Source organism: Nelusetta ayraudi, unplaced genomic scaffold (assembly GCF_046127955.1).
Source record: "Nelusetta ayraudi isolate G7.1 ecotype Tasmania unplaced genomic scaffold, CSIRO-AGI_Nayr_v1 ptg000088l, whole genome shotgun sequence".
NCBI lineage: Eukaryota > Metazoa > Chordata > Actinopteri > Tetraodontiformes > Monacanthidae > Nelusetta > Nelusetta ayraudi.
Genome location: NW_027466138.1, coordinates 694,020 through 715,708, shown reverse-complemented (window position 1 = coordinate 715,708; position 21,689 = coordinate 694,020). Strand labels below are relative to the sequence as shown.

At 46.0% G+C, this 21,689-nt stretch overlaps 1 protein-coding gene across 7 annotated transcripts in view; it reads left to right on the top strand.

The window, feature by feature from the left end:
* The window catches only part of LOC142901341 (myelin transcription factor 1-like), an 84,722-nt gene extending 63,526 nt beyond the window's left edge, over positions 1–21,196 (top strand). For 4 of the 7 annotated variants that reach the window (XM_076045824.1, XM_076045825.1, XM_076045830.1 and 1 more), the window contains 19 exons: positions 472–534; positions 2,829–3,232; positions 3,844–5,010; positions 6,539–6,673; positions 6,986–7,076; positions 7,224–7,328; positions 8,500–8,714; positions 9,246–9,427; positions 11,955–12,212; positions 13,426–13,580; positions 14,065–14,127; positions 14,495–14,563; positions 15,076–15,138; positions 15,470–15,550; positions 16,207–16,428; positions 17,152–17,243; positions 17,651–17,754; positions 18,631–18,774; positions 19,364–21,196. In XM_076045824.1, coding sequence (XP_075901939.1) covers positions 472–534; positions 2,829–3,232; positions 3,844–5,010; positions 6,539–6,673; positions 6,986–7,076; positions 7,224–7,328; positions 8,500–8,714; positions 9,246–9,427; positions 11,955–12,212; positions 13,426–13,580; positions 14,065–14,127; positions 14,495–14,563; positions 15,076–15,138; positions 15,470–15,550; positions 16,207–16,428; positions 17,152–17,243; positions 17,651–17,754; positions 18,631–18,774; positions 19,364–19,504 — 3,754 coding nt within the window. In that variant the 3' untranslated portion in view covers positions 19,505–21,196. The remainder of the gene's footprint in view (positions 1–471; positions 535–2,828; positions 3,233–3,843; positions 5,011–6,538; positions 6,674–6,985; positions 7,077–7,223; positions 7,329–8,499; positions 8,715–9,245; positions 9,428–11,954; positions 12,213–13,425; positions 13,581–14,064; positions 14,128–14,494; positions 14,564–15,075; positions 15,139–15,469; positions 15,551–16,206; positions 16,429–17,151; positions 17,244–17,650; positions 17,755–18,630; positions 18,775–19,363) is intronic. The other 3 variants (XM_076045826.1, XM_076045827.1, XM_076045829.1) reach the window with 3 other exon arrangements.
* Positions 21,197–21,689: the final 493 nt, after the last annotated feature.

Here is a 21,689-nt window from a genome sequence, read left to right as displayed (position 1 = left end):
GAGGCTTCCTTCCTTTCACGATGAAGGACACTGTGGCCCGAGTGAGCAGGGAGCGCGGTGGGGGGAGATGATGATGATGATGATGATGATGATGATGATGATGATGATGATGAGTGTGAGGAAGACAGAGGAAGGGAAATTACAGCGGGTCTCCGCTGATCCGTATCACTCCTACAGCAGGATATCAAGCAGGGTTGATGTATGACATTCAATATCAGCCCTTCACTTGGCTCGGCGCCACCTGCTGTTGGCTTCTCCATAATTGGAGGCAACAGCAGCGGCGGCTCATATTCAGTGTTTTGCATTCTCAGTCTCCTTGCTTTCTTCCTTCCTTTTATTCATTCATTTATTTATGATCACTTCTTTTCAATCTAATGTAGATGATTTTGTTGCAGCTCTTCATTGCTTCTACATTCGAGCGACTGTGTTACTTAAGCATCAATATCTCTAACCTCCATCCATGTCATCCAGCTGCCCCACCCCTGGATGCAATGGCTCCGGCCACATCAGTGGGAGGTACTCACGACACAGAAGGTAGGGCAGATACAAACCTCACCGTCTGTCTGTCCCTCCGCCCCTCCGCCTGTCTGTCCGCCCCTCCTCCCCCAACCCCGCACCTCACACATCCTCACCCTTTGTGTTGCGCAGCACCGCATTTGATTTTGATTTGATTTATTATTGTCATTATTATTATTATTATTATTATTATTATTATTATTATTATTATTATTATTATTATTATTATTATTATTATTATTATTACAGACTCAAGCTCCAGTTCACAAGATTTAAAAAGAAAAGAAAACAAACATGTCACATTGAAAACACACACAAAAACCCCACCAGTGGCGCCGCTTGTTTCGGCCGTTTCAGGTTTTTTTGTTTTTTTGTTTTTTTGCACTTTGACACCAGATGAGCTCACTGCTCCCTGCAACTCTTCACGTTTGGCTCCAACTAACCCAGTCTGAGTGTAAAACACTCCCTGGTTGGTAGAGAGCGTAACAGTCCAGAGGCCTCAGTGGGTGGGGTTGTCTCAGTCATCAGGTTTTCCAATAAGCAGGTTATTGTGCATCAAATCCAGCCTGATAATTGCCATGATCAAAGCTCCCTATAGCATCAATATTTCATTAGCCATTATTGCTTCATATTTAGCGGCTACAGCTTTTACTCAACATGTTGTGCTGCTACCGGCAGCAAACTGGTCACATGTAGTCCTGCTCTTGGAACAAGACACATTTGAATTCATTACGGAATTCATGAGTTACTGTTCATACTGTTCCCTCGGTGCAGCTCAGACTTTAAAGGGGAGAAAAATGAAACATTTAATATGAACCATGTCTGTGCTGTTGCTAATGTGCATCAGAACAAGCTTAGACTTATTTTAAATATATAAAACACTGTTGTTGATGTTATTTTGTCAACTGCGGGTGGTTTTGATAGCAATGATTCACACGTGTGCACAGTAAACGGCTTCAGACTTCACACAGCAGCTTCCAATGAGAAGCTGTTTGAGTTTGAGTCCCCCTGTCATTGGCTGCTGCTGCTGCTGCTGCTGCTGCTGCTGCTGCTGCTGCTGCTGCTGCTGCTGCTGCTGCTGCTGCTGCTGCTGCTGCCCTCAGAGAGCACACAGCACTCCAGGCAACTCACTGGCTCGTGACTCATTTTTCACCGATATTAGCTGTTTGTTTATATTTGTATTTGTTCAGTGGGCAATTTTAGATTTTACTGTGTTTATACATCATTCCTCAATCTCGCTCGCCCACTGTCTCCCAGGTGAGACTGACAGTGAGAGAGAGAGTTTATTGGATTTCACCCTCCACCGCCTCGCTCAGCCTGCTGCTGCCTCTCCATACAAGTTGTTCATTAAACATTTCAGTCAGTCAGTGGCTCAGATGAGTTGATAAGATAGTCACCCCCCCCCCCCCCCCCCCCCCACCACACCCAACCCCACACCCCCCAGGTCACATGTGTGACTGACGCTGCTGAATGACACCCCGACTACTAGAGTTCAGGGGGGCTCTGGGGGGGTGGGACCCCCCTGATTAACCCAGGGGACCCCCTGAGAGTCTCAAAGCAAAATTTTAAGGTGGTCTTGTATTTTTTCAAAAAGCTAATACACATATTAGCTTTAGCCATTATATATATATACATGCACACAAAGCTAAAATAAAAAATATACATTTAAACATATATACATATATTGATTTTAGCTTTTTGAAAAAAAAATATGATGAATTGATATGATTTGAAATTTGCCAATATTCGTATATATTTCCATATTCGTCAGTATTCAGACTCTGATTCTGGGTGGAGGCCCTGCCAACACTGCAATGACACGATAATAAAAGAGAAGAAGGCTTTGGTTTCACCTCCTCATCCTCAAAGCTGTGCAAAACTTTGAGCTCTTTCAACATGAGTGAGATGGATGAGTGTGTTTTTAATGTTGAGCTCAGACATTAAAGGCTTCCACGCATTTTGTCGATGCTTGGCAGGTCATCATTTTCAGTTCAAGTTTTTCCTGGTTCATTTATTTATTTATTTTTCATCTTATGAAGCACAGTTGTTTTATTTAATGTTTCAAAATAGCTGTACAAGCAGCAAAATGACAAAGAAAATTATTAAAAGATACCTTGCTGGAAATAAATGTTGCAAGGTTCAAGGTAACTTTATTGGCAATACAACAACATTGATAAATACGGAGCATTGAAATGTTTTCTCGATGACGTCTTGGTCTCGGTCGTTGCCGTCTTGACTGCAACTCCAGTGTTTTGCAGCAACTCTGCTATAGCGCTCACAGCAGCGTCGCCCTTTGTCGCTCTTCTCCCCAGCATCCTGGGTTGCCCCATCGCCCGCAAGCGGCGCCTGGAGGAGGCGGAGCTGGAGCAGGAGCAGCAGGACGCAGACAAGCCGGCCTCCAAGAGGAAGACCCACCCCCTGAAACTGGCCCTGGACGAGGGCTTCAGCGCCGAGAGCGACGGCAGCAGCGAGGCCGAGGGAGAGGAGAGAGGAGAGAAGGATGAGGAGGAAGCAGGAGACGCCAAGGAGCAGCAGGAGGAGGAGGAGGAGGAGGAGGAGCAGGAGGAGGAAAAGGATGTAAAGGAGGACGGTGAAGAGATGACACCAGACCTGAAAAATGGAGACGTGGATGAAAGACACAAAGAGGAGGAGGACGGGAAGGAGAAGGAAGAGGCTCCCCAGGAGGAGGAAACACCTGCAGCTGATGAAGGTTGGAGTTGAGTGCTCGAGTCCAATAACATGTCACTCCTCAAAGGTCCAGCGTGTCACATGGCTTGATTTATGATTTTTATATTGGTAAAAGATTAACATATTCTCCATTAATACATTAATAAGAGTGTATAGTCGCAGTGCAAGAGAAATCATCTGCTTTTCCAACCCTTAGAACGGTTCTTATTTATGTATATCAGGATCTCCGTGGATCAATCAGGGTCCCAGTGCTCCCAGTTAGCTGCCATCTTGCACCAGCGTATTTCTATGGAAGCCTGGTGTGGACAATCCAGCTGCCTGACAGCAGAGCGTTTGGTAATTAGGGTGAACGCTGGCATCCTCATTAAACCACAGAAGAAGAAGCTGGATGAGGTATCGAGGTTTGGGTGTGCAGGCCACCGTAGTTCACTGGAGAGCTCAGGAGAGGGAGGCAGAGTGAGAGACGCTGCAGTGTGAAATGTAACCACTGGACCACTGTAACCTCTCTGGTATTAGATTAGATTCTAGTAGTACTGGGTAGTACTGGGTAGTACTGGTAGTACTGGTAGTAGTAGTGACAGAAGCACTGCAGTAATTTCAGTTCACTCACTTACCGTTCATCTCCATCCTCTTTCACAGAAGAAGAAGAAGAAGAGGAAGAGGAGTGCGTGATCATCGAACCCGAGGTCGCCGCAGCGCTACCTGCAGCCGAGAGTCGCTCTCCGTGTCAAAGTGCCCAGGAGGTGGCCAAGTCGCTGCTTCACCTCAGCCGAGTCTCCAGCAGCAGCAGCAGCAGCAGCAATGTTTCAGCTGTGGCCACTCAGCAGCCAGTTGCTATGGAGACGGAGGAGGACGTCGCCGTGGCAGCTGAGCAGCGTGAAGACGGGAAGGATGAGATGGAGGTGGAGGAGGGGGAGGGGCTAGAGGAGGAGTCGGGGGAGGGGCCGGGGACCCACAGAGACAGAGTCCTGGAGCAGGCGTCCGTCCTTCCCGGGGACGACTGCTCGGACGGGAACGGCAGCTCGTCCGAAGACGCCCTCGACCGAGACGCGAAAGACCGAGACGGGGACAAGGAAACGGCGGCGGTGGCGGCGGCGGAGGAGGTCAGAGGTCACGACCAGGAAGTGAAACACGCTGCGGCCGTCTCCGCCGTGACCCCCACCATTCGTACCATCACCAGCACCAGCGCAGCAGCTCAGGGAACACACGCCGAGGCTCCTCCAGACCACAGAGCCAGTCCCGTAGACCAGTACAAAGCCTCCAGGGCCAGTCCCCCCCAGAACCCCCCCAGCAGCAGGGCCGGCCCCCCCCACATCCCCCCCAGCAGCAGGTACGACTCTGTGAGAAGCAGCCCGCTTCCAAACTACCAGAGCAGCCCCCCTCTGAGCTACACCCCCCAAAGGACCTTCCCCATCCAGGACTACCTGCCCAACATCCGAGCCGGAGACAACTTTCAATTCCACAAGGCGTCCGTGTCCCCCGCCGACGTCATCGAGGTGCACTCGGACAAGTCCGAGGAGAAGGACTTTGACGACGTGGACGGAGACGACGAGCACGACGACGACGAGGACGAGGACAGCCTGTCGCAGCGCTCGGCCGTCACCGACGAGTCGGAGATGTTCGACCTGAGCCGAGGGAATCTGGGCCTGCTGGAGCAGGCCATCGCCCTCAAGGCCGAGCAGGTGAAGCCCCCCGGGCCCAGGGAGCTGCTGTGTGGGGGGGCCGACATCCACCACCAGCGATACCTGACCAAGGATGAGCGGCCCAAACACCTGGACGTCATCCGCAAGAGCTACTTAGGCAAAGGTAGGCCTGAATATGAATCTATCTGTGTGTGTGTATGTAAAGGTACTACCCAGAAAATGTTGCTGTATTTCTGCAATTCAACTTAAAAGGTGAATGTGACATATTATATAAAGGAATAATATGCAAATCAATATATTTCAAGTTTTTATTTCTTTGGATTTTGCTGATCAGGTCTTGCAGCTTAAAAAAAACTCTCAAATTTTATACTAATTTTCTGAGTTTGTGGCTTTGTGGTTTTAATAAGCTGAAAATCTTAATCAGCAAAGTTACAACAAGGAACTGCTTGAGATGTCAATTTGCGTGGAATGGCTCAATAAAATCTGTTGCTTTCATCTTTTATGTTAAATTGCCAAAATAAAACAACTTTTACTGGATATTCTCATTTTTCAGGTAGTACCTGTATGTATGCGTGTATATGCAGTACATTTTATTTCTTTATTCTGTGTGTAGCGTAAATTTGCACACAAGTGACGTGTGAACATGCAGCGTTTTGTTCTAAATAAACTCCCAACTAACACACAAGGCGAGGCTGCAAACCACATGTCGAGGTTGTGATGTGAGCTGAACAGACAGATACGGCGTGATGAAGAACCACTGCCTCCACTGCCTCCACTGCTTTCAGCCACAAGTGGTGTTGATGCGTTGCTGCTCCACTCTTCTCAGTATAGCCGTCAAGCGATCCCTCGGCTGCTGGCGCTGCCCTCCCTGTGGCCTTGACTCACTCCTGTGGCGCTGCTCATGTTCTCTTTAACACTCATTAGGAGATGCTTGTCTCGTTAACATTTAATTCTAAGGCCAGTAGAGCGTCGTAGCGCTGCTCCCTCCAGTGCTGCAGACACAGGCTGCCCTCAGCCAACTCGTCCTCTTCAATTATATGGCAATGGTAGCGCCTGGTCTATGTTGAGATGTTGCACCATCCAAGATCAAAAGGCAGCACCTAAGATGCTCAGTATTATTTATATTGGTAAAAGCTTAATATACTGTTCATAAATACTTTAATGCAAGTGTATAATTGCAGTGCAATTCAAGTCATTTGGTTTTCCTACCCTCAGAACAGCTCTCATATATAAATATGCGTATGTATATTTATATATGATATACGAGGGATCCAGTTTTTGGGTGCGCAGACCACCGTAGTCCACTGGCAAGCTTGGGAGAGGATGGGAGTGTGTGTAAGGCGCTGCAATCTATGATGTGACCACTTGATGTCGCTGTTTTTCTTCAGAGTCTCCAAATATTACAGCCTTCCACCTCTGAATAGCGGCAGCGCTGGCAAAGAGCTCTGGAATACATGATCTGCAAACGATGTTAAAGAGGCTGAACTCCACCGTGGAAAGAACCACACACACCACGTGTGACTATTAAAACACACAATGCACGAGGAGCAGATATGGATGACGGTAGATAGACTTGGTGCTCTGCTGAGACCCTGGCTGTGTCCCCTTTAATCGTCCCTCCTCTCTCCTCCCTTCCCCCTCTCATCCCTTCTTTTCCCACTGTGTTTGCCCTCCTCCCCCTCTCCGTCCAGAGAGCAGCAGGCCAGAGAAGAGGGAGATCAAGTGTCCCACCCCGGGGTGTGATGGAACAGGTCATGTGACCGGTCTTTACCCTCACCACCGCAGCCTGTCAGGCTGTCCGCACAAGGACAGGATCCCCCCGGAGAGTAAGACCTTCTTGGAAACAGCTCCAGACAGCGTGACTGTGATGGAATCCTGCTGAAGCTGCTCTTCTCACTGCCAACACCCCAATATTATTGCTCCTTGCTTGATTTTTTTACCATGAATTTGTTCACAAAGTCACGTGAATATATATGTTAATATGTTAATATAATATGTTTTATCGAGAGACAAACTAGTCTGATCAAGACTGACGGCAGAGAAGAAACTAGAATTAAAGTCCCTCCCATGTCCATGAATGCAGTGCAACCCACCAACAATTTATTCTGTTGTCTTTTTTTTGTTTGTTTGTTTTTTAGTTCTAGCCATGCATGAAAATGTGCTGAAGTGTCCAACTCCTGGCTGCACTGGCCAGGGCCACGTCAACAGTAACCGCAACACACACCGCAGGTACTCGCACAGACTTACACACAGTGTGTGATTGAATGTGTCTGTCATCCAGCACCTCAGGATGTGAAGAATCGTTGTACAAACGGTCGGCAACGAGCTCTGCTTATCTGATTATGGTCTTCTCGTCCTCCATCTCCATCTCCTCAGTCTTTCTGGATGTCCCATTGCTGCTGCAGAAAAGCTCTCCAAGGGTCACGAAAAGCCTCATCTCTCTCAGCCAGAGATGAGCAGCCCCAACGACAGAGTCCTGAGGTAGGACGGCAAATCATCTCCAAACGTGAAGTTGTTCTTCCTCCAATTCCACAAGTGAAACACACAAAGCTCCTTAAAAGTATCAATCAATCAATCAATCAATCAATCAACTTTTATTCATCCAAAGTCGCCCAAAGTGCTGTTGGACGATCAAAGAGGAAACCAGCTGATCTTCCACAGCGAGCAGGAAAAACTCCCCAGTGGGAAGAAACCTGGAGCAGACCCTGAGTCTGGGGAGGGGGGGGGGGGGGGGCAGGAGGCACATGTGGAATAATGCTGTTGCACCGTCCATATCAGACAAGGGTGTGACTGGGTTACTCGTCCAAAACTTCATTGTAATTATTGAAATGGATGCTATCAATGCCTGAGGTAGTGCTCTCCACGTTAGGCGCACTCACTTAATGCACTTTGCCAGGGACGGTGCAGGCGGACAGAGTGGTAATTGACTGCATTCTTCCTTCCATGAAGGTCGTCTTCCACGAGCTCGGCCTTTATTTAACGACGTCCTCCAGGTTTACTAGCGGAGGAAACACACGGACCACCCTGACCTTGGTCATTGTACACATGGCAGGAGCTAAAGCTCTCCTGCCGGATGGCCCTCAAGTGTATCATACAGTCGCACATTCCAGTCATGGCCGTCACCTCACACACCAAAATATCCTCCTGTGTTCTTCCTGGACGCTCAGACGCTGAGATCGCGGCCAGAAGAATGATAATTAGTGGCGAGCAGACGGTGGTTTCACACTGGGTCTGCGCTCCTCCCTGATGGCATTTTAATTAATAATGCAACTGATAAGCTGATTATGTAGAGTTGTAAGGACATTGCAAGGGGATGGGAAGAGATAATTGGCTTCCTTGAGGAGAGGCTGGTCAGTTGGTAGGACAAAGCATTGTGGATTACAACATGATAATAAGGGTTGCCTTTGTTTTGCCTCCCCAGCTTGCCATTTAAATGGGGCCCTTTTGTGGCCATTTTCCAGATGTTAATGAATTGATTTTGGTGGTGCAATAATGAAGCAGGTTTGTTTGCTCACAGAACTCCTTGTTTGAGCTGCGCAGGTCTCACAAAAGAACCACTCTGGCTTTTTACTTCCCTTAAATTCACACGTTGCCCATGATGTTCTCTGACCACCGCCACTCTGAATCTCCTCCCTTTGCCCCGTCCTCGCAGACCCATGTGCTTCGTGAAGCAGCTGGAAGTCCCCCAGTACGGCAGCTACAGGCCCAACATGGGGCCGGCCACACCTCGTGCCAACCTGGCCAAGGAGCTGGAGAAATACTCCAAGGTGTCCTTCGACTACGCAAGCTTCGACGCCCAAGTCTTCGGGAAGCGCATGCTTGCACCAAAGATGCCCACCAGCGAAACCTCACCCAAAGCCTTTAAAAGTAAGGCCCGACTGGATTTGTACCAAAGAGGATTTGGGCCACAGGAAGAGAAAAGAAATGTTTCATTTCGAGTTTTAAGTTGAAATTGCGTGACTCAACGTTTTGACTTACTTCACGTTGACGCCACGATTAATTTAAAATTTTAAAATTTAAATTTTATTCTCAACATTTCTGCTTTTTTACGTCGACTTTATTCTCAAAATACGACTTTATTCTCGAATTGGAAACTGAAAAAAAAAACTATCTTAATTTCTTTCTCTTCTTGTGGCCGGTGGGCGGGCGTTGGGAGGGGTCAGTGGGCGTTGGCCACGGCAGGCTCACACCCTTGAACGCTGCTGGCAGCTTTAATGTCAACTCTCTCTCTCTCTCTCTCGCTCTCTCTCCCTCTCTCTCTCTCTCTCTCTCTGTCTCTCTCGCTCTCTCTCTCTCTCTCCCTGTCTCTCTCTCTCTCTCTGTCTCTCTCTCTCTCTACATTTGCGTTGTGGTCAGGTCAAAAGTTCTTCTTCTTATTTTCAATGTTCCTTCCCTCAGCTAAGCCCTCCTTCCCCAAGTCGGCGTCCCCCAGCCTCACCATCCACGGCTACGGGAAGAACTTGGCCTATGATTACTCCCACGATGCCGAGGCCGCCCACATGGCTGCCACTGCCATCCTCAACCTGTCCACCCGCTGCTGGGAGAAACCTGAGAACCTCTGCACCAAACCTCTCAACAAAGTATGTTTTCTATTGGCTCCTGTTGTTTCTTGTTCTTGATGTTCAGATGGAATGTGGAAGATGAATTCTAGAGTTGCAGCCCTGGAGGTCGGCGCTGGTCTCAGGTCACTGTTGAAGGCTCTCGTTTCAAACTCAAAGGTTTTTACTGGGTCTGGTCTCGGTCTCAGACTGGGAGGACTGGGGAGGGGGGGGTTGATCCAGAGACACTACAATTGAATTGATTGGATTCTTCATTGTCGTTATACAGGAGTACAATGAATTTAAAAGTGCCTTCCTTCGGTGCATTTGTATAAAAAAGAGCAATAAATACTAAAATATAACACAATAAAAAATACAGGTGCCACACAGCACTCATAGCACATTCAACACAATCACATTCTGTAGTGGCTGCACTCTTCCCCTTGATTGCACAGACCATGCCCCTCGTCTGTGTCTGGTTCTTGACCACTCAGTGCAACTCTGGCTCCGGCCTGAAGCCTGTTTTTCAGCCCTTGCTTGTATTGACCTGAACCGTCTGCCAGAGGGCAGCAGTTGAAGAAGTGAGTGACCTGGGTGATCTGGGTCCTGAAGGATGCTGTGTCATGACGGGACAACCACAGAGAAGAAGGTGCTGCCTTGATTCACTCTGTTGGAGACGCCCACGGCGACACCGCCAGAGTTGTTTTTTCAAAAATGGTTTCAAATATTTGGCAAAGCAGCAAAATGTTTTTAAAGACACCTCGCTGAAAAGACATGTTGCTGCTCCACTGATGTGGAAGCAAACTCAAATTTAAAAAAAAAAAAGACCCTGGTCATTGGTTTCTGTTCTGCTGGGATGTTTCTTCGATATCCTCAGTCTGGGTCTGGATCCCGATGCTCTCCGGTCCCGATGGCGTCTCGGTCTCGCTCGGTGCCGTCTCGACTGCACCGCTGATGAGTTCATGTGGTTTTCTTTCTCGACGGAGGAATATCGGGGCGACGGAGAAGAAATTAGGCTTTTGTTTGTGGGTGATGTCAGCTCGGCTCCGCTGAAAAGAAACGAGGAGCTGATGTGCTCCAGATTGAAGTACTGCAGGGCACAGCTGGCAAGATGAGAGGGACTGACAGTGGGTGTGCCGCTCCCTCCTCCTCCTCCTCCTCTCTGTCCACCCCCCCCGAACAACTCCACATGAATATATCATTAGGAGACGCTGGCTTACAGCAAGAGGATGGTGTTGAGATGCAGTTGCATCACCTTTCTAGTCCTCTCCCATCCTTTCATCCCTCCATCCCACGTACTTTTCATGTTGCTATTGAATGTGGCAGACTGCCAGTTACTTGTATTGGTTTCCTAGCAGGTAGTCTGTGTTATTATCTCCTGGACAGATCCCACCCCCTCCCCCAACCCCACCCCCACCCCTCCACCCTGCAACCCCATCACTGTTTCATTTGCTTTCACATCCTCTTCCTCCCTCGCCTTTATTTTCTCATCCCTATTCACACATCTGACCAATCCCGTCTCCGTGGCTAAGTCCCATATCTCTCACTGCCTTCCTCTCTCCTCTTCCTGTGCACCTGTGGTGTTGTTCTAGCGCCCCCCACCCCCCACCCCCCTCACATTGTGATATTTAAAAAAAAAACAACACACAGCCGCTTCGTCGTGTTTTTCCGATTTTCCTGGCATGGCTTTTAGTGGAATAAGAAATGAAGGATTACTGTGTGTGTGTGTGTGTGTGTTTCTGAGCGAGGCAGCGTTCCAAGTGCTGGCCTCAGCCGTACAGTATCAGAGAGCCCATCAAGCAGAGGCCCCGTCTGAAATCACGCTTTGAGCCAGTTACAATCCAATATTGAAACACTGCTCCTCGCAGCTCAACAACAAGGCAACACTTCTGGGAAATGTTCCCATTTTCTCTCCTCCTCCTCCGCTTCTCACCCTTTGATTTATTTTTCTTTGCTGGCCTCTGACCAGCCAGGATGAGAACTATCATCTAAGATGACGGCCGTCAACACCCCCCACCCCACCCCCCCCGACCCTCCTTCCCTCCCCCTCCCTCTGGTCACCTGCCAGTGCAGTCACACAGCAGGAGAGCTCAACAGTGGAGTCGCTGCTCAGTCCAAATATTCACCCAGCATATTATTATTATTATTATTATTAGCATTATTATTATTATTATTAGCATTATTATTATTATTATTATTATTATTGGAATGCTTATATCGGCTTGTATAAACGTAGAAATTAATTCATTGATCCTGAAGCAGTGAAGCAGTGAATGTGATGTGGATGCTGTGTGCAGCAGAGCAGCTAGCCAACGAGCTCTTTTCCACCTGTATCTAGCACATGCAGTGACTTGTGTATCAGATGAATGTATCCATCCTATACAAGTTTATACAGAGAGCACTCTGCCATATAATAAATGTTCTGTCTGGACCCATTAAGCATCCGTCTCTCTCTGTTTGATCTGAGCACTGAGCTCTCTGAGATCTTTCACACTGAACCTCCTCAAAGATGCACCTTCAATCAATCACTGCTGATGTTCTCATCCGTTCCCCTCACTGCTCTCTGCAGGAAGCTGACATTGAGGTGGACGAAAACGGAACCCTGGACCTCAGCATGAAGAAGTCCATCAAGCGCGAGGGCAGCGTGTCAGGCGCCAGCCCTGGGGTTCGCTCCCCGGACCCTTCCTCCTCCTCGTCCTCCTCCCTCCAGCCTGGAGGGGGCAGCGGTGTCACCTCCCCGAACCTGCACAGCTACAAGCAGGAGGAGTGGGAGGGGCCTCTGGACTACACCAAGCCCAACCGCCAGAGGGAGGAAGAAATGGACGAGGTGGGTGGACTCATGCAGAGTTTCCTGCTTGTCAGTCACAGAGAAGAGCTGCTAGCTGAAGCCCCCCCCCCACAAACCCTCTGAGCTTTGTTGGATGAGCAACCCTGCACTTGTTTACAGCATTCCCTCTGATTTCCTCTTCCTTAATCCTGTCTATTATTTATTGGGCTTCAGTAAAGTGTGAGCGTTGCTGTACAGTTAAAACACTGCACGGTGCAACAGGGCTGGTGTGTCAGGTGCATTGCACCATCCCGACTTTGGCATATGCTAATTTTAAGTGCTTTGAACTTTTTCAAAAGAGATATAAAGGGCTTTGGGGAGTAAATTTTTTATGAGGACACTGCTTTACTTGTCTACAAAAGAAGGGGGGGGGGAAGCTGGAGTCAGAGGAGGGACACGTGTGGAAGCACACAGAGCTTTGCAAACTTCCTCCTGCTTGGCTTTCTTATTGACGTGGGACTGATGCTCGGTCATTCATATTGATATTTATACCTCTGATCTCGCCCCCCCCACCGCTTGTGCGCTGAGGTAACCAACCTTGGATGGTTCCCATCGCCGAGTCACTCCATCTATTACCTGTTACTGCATATCCTGTGCAGGAGGACAGCAGTGTGTTCCTGCTACCATATAGCAGTGTGTGAACCACAGGGGGATTCCAGGGGCTCGGACCCCCCGATTAATCCATGAGACCCCCCTGAAAGCCTGAAAGCTAAATTTAGGGGTTCTCATATTTTATATATATATATACACTACCATTCAAAAGCTTGGACACGCCTTCTCATGCAAATCAACTGACGACATCAAATATTTGAGCAAGATATATGGAATTATACAGCAAAGAAAACACGTGCAATGGCTCTAAATATGCTTTTTATGAAAGGTGGCTATTTTGAAGAATTTCAATATAAAACATGTCCTCCATAATTGCATGTGTGTTCATACGTAGTTTTGACACCTTCATTGGGGAACTTCAACGTCAGTAGAAAAGTTTCACCAATCAAGTGCTCACACAAATCCATTCTGTAAAGTGACACCAAAGCAACAGCCGATACTCTCAAACACATCAGAACATAAAACATCCTTTTAATCTCATTTTGAAATGGGCAAGTCAACCACATGCGCTGCTCCACCTTCAGTCAAAGTTTCCTGGAGCCTTGATGATCCAAGCAACCACCGGATTCATCCTCACGTGATAGTTTTTCTGATCCTTCAGCTGGAGCACGCGAGCCAGCAGTTCGTCTCGTCCGACCCGGAGGACTGCGACGCCATGCAGGACTTGCTGGAAGAGAGGAAATACCCCGGCGAGGTCACCACCCCCAGCTTCAAGGTCAAGTTCCAGCCCAAGGACGCCAAGAAGGAGCTGCTCTCGTGAGTCACAGCCTCCACTCACACGTGTCGTCGTCGCCGCTGCACATCACGTGTTCACCTTAACCAAAATGATCCAAAATGATCCAAAATTGGAATGTCTGGTTTTACCAAAAAGCTGCAAAGATTAATGAGTCCATGAAAACTCATTCATTTCAAGATGGTTTTCCCAAAAGAAACGACAATAATCCCACCCGTGGCCCCTATTGGAGACTGTTATCTTGACCACCCCGTCACCAATCAGTCTGTAGAGAGGCTGCCGAGCCCCAACCCTGACGCAAGCCATAGGAATTCCAAATGAACAGCAAATAGATCTCGTGAAGAATATTACACACCTAACCTGTGGGTTAGGTGTGTAATATTTCTGGAGAAGAAAGTGCTTAGATCTTAGATTGGAGCGTCTTTCACTGCCCTCCCCCTCCTGAGCTTGCCAGTGAACTACGGTGACCTTGTCCTGACTCGGCTGTCCTTCCTTTCTTTTTTGCAGGTGCCCCACACCTGGTTGTGATGGCAGCGGCCACATTACTGGAAACTATGCGTCACATCGCAGGTAGAGAAGCTTTGCTAGTAGCTCCAAGAGTTAGCTCTTCTAATTAGCTCTTCCATCAAACATTAGTTTGTACTGAGACCCCCTGATACACCACTGATTGAAGTCGTGAATTTGATGCTGCTATGCCAGCAGTGATCAGGTGATGGGGGAGTGGAACCCTCAACATTTGACCTTCTCACCTTGGGGACGTCCTGTTCTTCCTGTTTTGACCTTAACCTGCCTTTGCGTTCTTCAGTTTCCTCGACTTACATCTTCCTTCTCTCTCTCTTCAATGTTCCCACACTGGCCTCCTTCCTTCGCTTCCCTTCTCTCCTCCTCCTCCTCTCCTCTGGCCTGTCCTCCTCTCTCTTTCTCCTCCCTCTCTCAGTCTGTCTGGGTGTCCTCTCGCTGATAAGAGCCTTCGGTCCCTCATGGCAGCCCACACCCCTGAACTCAAGTATGTCTGCCCTTCACCTTTGCTGCCTTGTTTTACTGCCGCCTCAGTGCACTGCTGCTGCTGCTGCTGCTACGTCTCTTATTCTCTGTTTGTAATGTGATTCCATGCCTTTTTTTTTCCCTTCCTGACGAACCACAGGCACTTTCAAAATTTGGAGCTTAAAGGTCCAGTGTGTAACATTTGGAGATTTTGAAGATGAAACAGTGACTTCAAGTGGTCACGTGATGTCCCCTCCTAACTTTGCCAGTGAACTACGGTGGCCTGACACTTTAATTGTAGTAATTATTATAGGTATAGCAATATAAATACCATAACTCAAGACTAATATGACACACTGGACCTTTAAGGACTCCAAACTCTAGGATTAAAACATTGAAATGTTCAACGATTTTTAATCTCATCTGCCGACAGTCACCATGCTGAACACAGATACACACCTACTACTACTGGGCACCTCCGCTGTGGTTATTATTATCATATCCAACCTTGTCCTCGTCCTTGTCCTCCTTCAGGTGTCCCACCCCCGGATGCGACGGCTCCGGTCACATCACAGGAAACTACGCCTCCCACAGAAGGTAACCAACAGAAAAACCAGCGCTCTCGTACTTGTACTGCATACAAAGACACACATCAAGCACACAGTCAACTAGAGAGGCAACCAGTGAGAGCTCCAGGTAGAATTAGAAAGGGACCAAGTACTTTGACGTCTCCACACATTCATGATCCTATTTATTGTCCAAATAGGCGTTTTTGAGTTGATTTTGGTTTTGTTATTTAGTTGAGCAGCCTTTGTAGATCAAAAAAAAAAAAAAATCCTCACCTTGTTTTGTCCCTTTTTATTAACGCAATCACTCACCACATCGTTTGTCAGCCCTATGTTATCAACTCCATACTTTGTGTTTTCAGTCTCTCTGGGTGCCCCCGTGCCAAGAAAAGCGGAATTAAAACTCCTACCAAGGACAACCAGGAGGACTCCGAGCTTTTAAAGTTCGTACTGCTCAGAACACCAATAATGTCTGCTTTAAGCCAGACTGACGGTAAACCTAAAACGTTCAAAGAGAGAGAAAGGGGAAGAAAGAGAGAGCGAGCGAGAGAGAGAGGAAGAGAGGGAGGAAGATCCCTGTAAAAGCTGTATGCAGAGGTCATGACCTGCCCCTGAACTGCCTCAGTCATTCCCTCACTGACAGGAAAAAAAAGCACTGACTCCAGATACTGATTTTGAAAATAGCTCCTGGTAGAGTAATAAGGAGTAGCTTACAATACAGAAAAAAAAGCTCTTTATATTATATTATACATTGTGTTTGCTAACTGCTAAAAAAAAAATATTTGTTCTAACTGTACATTGAATTTCAATGGGTATTAATCATCATTAATTAATAATTATTAATAATAAGCATTAAAGTACAAGAAAGTAAATTTTGGGCCAGCAGGGAAAAAAATATGCAACCTGAATTTTTTATGATTCTGATGTGAAAAAAACGACTGTCAAACTAACCTCCATCCGTCTCCCTCTTTTTTATTCTTCCCCTGCTTTTGCCCTTTTCGACGCCTCCTCTTTTTCTTCTCCCCCCTCCTCCTCCTCCTTCTCCTCTTCCTCTCTCTCTGGTTTCCCCATCCCGGCCGTCCCTCTCTGCTTGCTGCAGATGCCCGGTGCCGGGCTGCGACAGCCTGGGCCACATCAGTGGGAAGTACGCTACGCATCGCAGTGCCTACGGCTGCCCGCTGGCGGCCCGCAGACAGAAGGAGGGTCTCCTCAACGGCTCGCCCTTCAACTGGAAGGCCTTCAAGCCGGAGGGCCCCACCTGCCCCACGCCAGGCTGCGACGGCTCGGGACACGCCAACGGAAGTTTCCTCACACACCGCAGGTACCCTGCGTGTTGCGTGTTACGTTACGTTACGTTACGTTACGTTACATTACGTTACGTTACATTACGTTACATTACGTTGCGTTGCGTTGTGCTGCTTTGTGCTATGTTACGTTACGCCATGTTATGTTACGCAAAGCTATGTTATGTTCTATTCTATTCTCTTCTCTTCTCTTCTATTATGTTACATAATATAATATTGTGAAGTAATCGAGGTTGTCTTAAGAAAAAGATTTTGTGAACTTCTTAAAGATCCAGTGTTTAAAATGTGGCTTGATTTATGATTTTTATATTGGTAAAAGCTTGACATACTGCGTATAAATACCTTAATAAAAGTGTATACTTGTGTATATGTAAGAATATACACAGAGCAATAAGGGTCTTGCTCCTAGTTAGCTGCCATCTTGGACCGCCATTTGCGCAGGAAGCCACCTGATAGTGGCCTAGAAACCAAACATGCTAGCAGGCGGACGACCTTAAATACCTGGCTTCCTTAAAATTTTTACACTCTGGACCTTTAACTCTTGTTGAATATATATGTCTATATATAAATACCCCCTCAAAAAAGAAACAGCTGGAACAGACCCCCACAAAACACCTGCTAGCCGGCAAAGTCCTGATTGAAAATGCACAGATGCTTAGGTGGATGTTGTTGAATAAGGGATTAATGATGACTCTATAGCAGAATGGTGACTGGATGCTTTTGGTCCCACTTGTTTGCAGCCTTTCAGGATGCCCCCGGGCCCTCTTTGCAAAGAAGAAGGCCAAGTTCCCCTCAGAGGAATACCTGAGCACCAAATTCAGAGCCAGCGATGGTAAAAAAAAAAAACACAAATCAAGAGTGTGTGTGTGTGTGTGTGTGTGTGTGTGTGTGTGTGTGTAAGTGTGTGTGTGTGTAAGTGTGTACTTACTTACCTATCCAACAGGGGACATAGATCCCGTTACACACCACACCAACAGGGGACTGGAAAGCCAAGAGGGGACATTTTGCCCCACTTGCTTTCCCCTGTGTGTGTGTGTGTGTAACGGGATCTGTGTGTGTGTGTGTGTGTGTGTGTGTGAGTGTGTGTGTGTGTGTGTGTTGTCATTAAAATTGTGTGTTGGGCAAAATGAATACAGGTTAATATTAATATCAGTCCTAGTGGTGATGGGAGTCTGAATCCTCAGAGTCTGAATCCTCAGATTTTCCAGATCTTCCAACTCTCCACATTTGCATCCACAGTTTTGGACAACGACGACGACATCAAGCAGCTGAACAGAGAGATCAACGACCTCAGCGAGTCCAACAATGAAATGGAGGCGGACATGGTGAACTTGCAGACTCAGGTGTGTGGCTCAAGTGTTGATTGACATAGGACGCAGTGCGCGGCCATCAGTGACATCATATTTAGTCCACATATTTATACCTCAATATGACACCGTAGGCTTGAGAATCCATCCTGGACCACAGTAACACATCACATCTCCTTCATACAGGGGGCCCTGTTGAATATCAATTTTATAAGATCCTTCATCAAAGTTTTAATAAGTTTAAACTCTGGTCCAAACTGGTCCAGTGAACTGCAGACACTCATCCATTGGTGGAAGACACCGAGACGAAACTAAACAAACCATTCAGCATGTTAGTGCAACTGCTGCTCCAATGCGCCACATTATTTACATTTTGAATTTCAGATGATTGTGCAACTAAAATCTTACCTTCAGCCACGGTGGGTTCGTCGTGGTGGCAACTGGGTCTCCAGGTTGAGTTCAGTCTTAGAGGTTCTCAGGGCTTCTCATCCAATCACAGGACGCCTACACGTAAAGCAGCGAGCTGGTCTCTGCATCGCAGACTCCAGATCTGACGGTGGTGCGTTCAATGACAGCCACCAGGTGGCAGTGTTGGTTCTGAAGGCCTCAGGCAGATTTCATACAGCCTGACAACACAAGCTAGCTGAAATATGATTGGTTTAAAAACTCTACCGTAACGTACAGCCATGGAAGTAACGCAACCAAGTGGATCTTATATATTATACAGCTAACTGGGAGCAAGAGCCTTATTGCTCTGTGTAAATTACTGCCAGTCTATTAATGGAATTATGGGGAGTATGTTGACCTTTTACCAACATGAAAAATCATAAATTAAGCCCAAACTTTACACATTGGACCAGGAAGCATGAAGGTGAAGCCCGCTGAAGCCATGCTGTTTGTTGGCTTTTGCAGATCTCCTCCATGGAGAAGAACCTGAAGACCATTGAGCACGAGAACAAGATGATCGAAGAGCAGAACGAAGCTCTGTTCATGGAGCTGTCTGGTCTCAGCCGCGCCCTCATCCGCAGCCTGGCCAACATCCGCCTGCCACACATGGTGAGTGGTCCCCGCACACACACACACACACACACACACACACACACACACAGACCTGGTGGTGGTTCTCAACAGGAAGTTCAGTCACTGTCTGCTTGATACACAGCATCAGTCAAAAGACTGGGCACACCTTCTCTTTGAGATCTTTCTCAATTCTGATTTTCTGCATTGTAGATTAAAACTGAAGGCATGAGAACTGTGATGGATGGCTGCGTGGTTATGCAGTACAAATCAAGAGATAATAGAATAATAGCATTTCATTTAGCAAGTAAAACACAGTTTTAAAACAAAATTGCAGTAGTTTTCCATTGTTGCGGTGAAAAACCACTATATATATGCATGTGTGTATATACCCATATATATATATGTGTGTGTGTGTGGTGTGTGTGTGTGTGTGTGTGTGTGTGTGTGTATATATATATGTATATATATATATATATATATAGAGAGAGAGAGAGAGAGAGAGAGTAACACTGTAAATAGAAAGCACTGAATGAGAAGGTGTGTGTAGACTTTTGACATTTGACATGCACACTTTTTCTTCCTTGCTCTTGTCGGCTGAGATTGGTTATCGTTTGTACCACAACAGGAGCCAATAACTGAGCAGAACTTTGACAGCTACGTAAGCACCCTGACTGACATGTACACCAACAAGGACTGCTTCCAGAGCCCCGAGAACAAGGCTCTGCTGGAGAGCATCAACAAAGCTGTGAAGGGCATCAAAGTCTGAGACACACACACACACACACACACACACACACACATGCACGCACACACGCACGTGCACGTTGGATGTGGAGATGTAGTTGTAGAGAGAGGTGGAGAGAGAGATGCTGAAACACGCAACAATATCAAAAAATGATTTTAAAAAGGGAATTCAGGTCATTTAAGAAAAAAAAAACAGCAACTTCAAGACAAAAAGGTTACCCAGGGAGCCCTCTGTTGAAGAAAAGTGACGCGGACCAAAATCCACACCATGCTGCTGCTGCTGCTGCTGGGATCAGGAGGAGGAGGAGGAGCAGGAGGAGGAAGAGGAAGAGCAGATCCCTCAGCCAGAGAGGATGGAAGTGAAGAATTCTTTCACTACAAACTGTGTACTTTGAGGAGTCAGAAGTACTGTATGTTAGTTTCCTTGTTGTTTCTTTTCTTTGGTTCAAAGCTCTTCTGAAAGGTGGTGGTGATGGTTGGGTGGTCCTTCACTCGGAGCAGGTCGCCTGGTTTCACGCCACTTCTCATTTAAACAACACGAGTGTGTCAAAAAAAAACAAAAAAAACAGGACCCGCTTGCAGGAGCTCCGATGACAGGAGGGGGGCGCCGTCTCTCGTCACTGTCACTCGCTCCAGTTCAGGCCCACTAACAAAGCAACAATGGCAATATGAAAACACGCACTCAGTTATCATTCTTGGCTCGCTGGTGTCAGCGGTGAAACTTTGACTCGTCCAAAGTGGGGAAAAAGGTCACGAGAAAGAACCAGGAATAATGTTTTTTATTTGTATTGTTTTTTTTTAATAATCATAATAATGACGGTTGACTTTCATTTGGAAAACAACAGTTCAATTCCTTTCCCCCTTTTTTTTATGACTGAAATTATAATAGTAATAGTGTGCATTAAATTTCAAATCCAGTAGTCATATCAATAGTATTTATCAGCATAGAAATTGCACTTCATTTTCATGAATAGTCTGTGGTACGATGTTATTTGTTATATATGAATTATTTAAATTGTCAACTTAAATTGTAACTTATTATCATTTTTATGTTATTGAGGTTTATTTATTTGATGCAATCTATTTATTTATATAAAAAAAATTGTTTTGTAATACACAAATAAGGACAACACCTTTGCTGAATATCATGGTTGAACCCATGTGTTGAGTCTTATTTTAAGAATCTATAATGAAAACTGACAAAAAAAAAAACAACAACAACTTTGGTTTAAATGGTTTTAACAAAAACAAAAGTTTTTCAGTACAAATGTTTTATAATTGAAAGACTTTTGATAATTTTAAACGACTTTGTTTGTTTTTGTTTTGTCTGTTTGTTTGTTTTTTTGTTCTTCCTGTCATCGCTTCATTCCAGACCCACTGCTGAAAAAGAAAATGATGTATTTATTATTATTTATTCAATACAAAAGAAATGGACTGATGTGGCTGTATATTTATTTTTCTTATTTATGTATTTGATGTGACAGTTGAGTCTGGTTAGTCGTAAAAGGAAAAAAAAAAAGAATCCACTGCTAATATTTAAATAAAGAAACAAAGTCAATACAAGAACCGTTCTGATTACTTAGGCTTGGAACTATAGGCAGCGTCACCAGCGGCTGATTGTAGAGACCAGAGGGAAAAAATACCAAACCATCACTTCTTCTGTTGCTGTCTGCTCTCTTTTGGTTTTTGCCTTTGTCAAAAAAAAAAAACTAAACCAAGGAAGAAAAAAATGTAATAGACAGAGAAAAAATGTTACCTCTCCCAAGCGCTTTGTAGCAGCCGCAAGTGGCTCAACACAAACCCTGTGTAGTAAATCATAAATGCTGAGGTCATTTTCCTTTCTTTCCTACTGTGTATATATGCATTTATACATATATATGTATATGCATGTATATGTATACATATGTATATATGTATACATATATATATATATATATATATATATATATACATATATATATATATATATATATACATATACATATGTATGTATATATATGTATATATATATATATACATATATATACATATATATACATATATATATGTATATATACATATATATATATACATACATTTTTTTAAAAAACTCTATTCTGACGGTCTATGCTGGATGTATGGGTCTAAAACACACACACACACACACGCACACACACACACAGCGACATATCCAAACCTGGAGAATACTGTAGGATGGCAGCATCCTA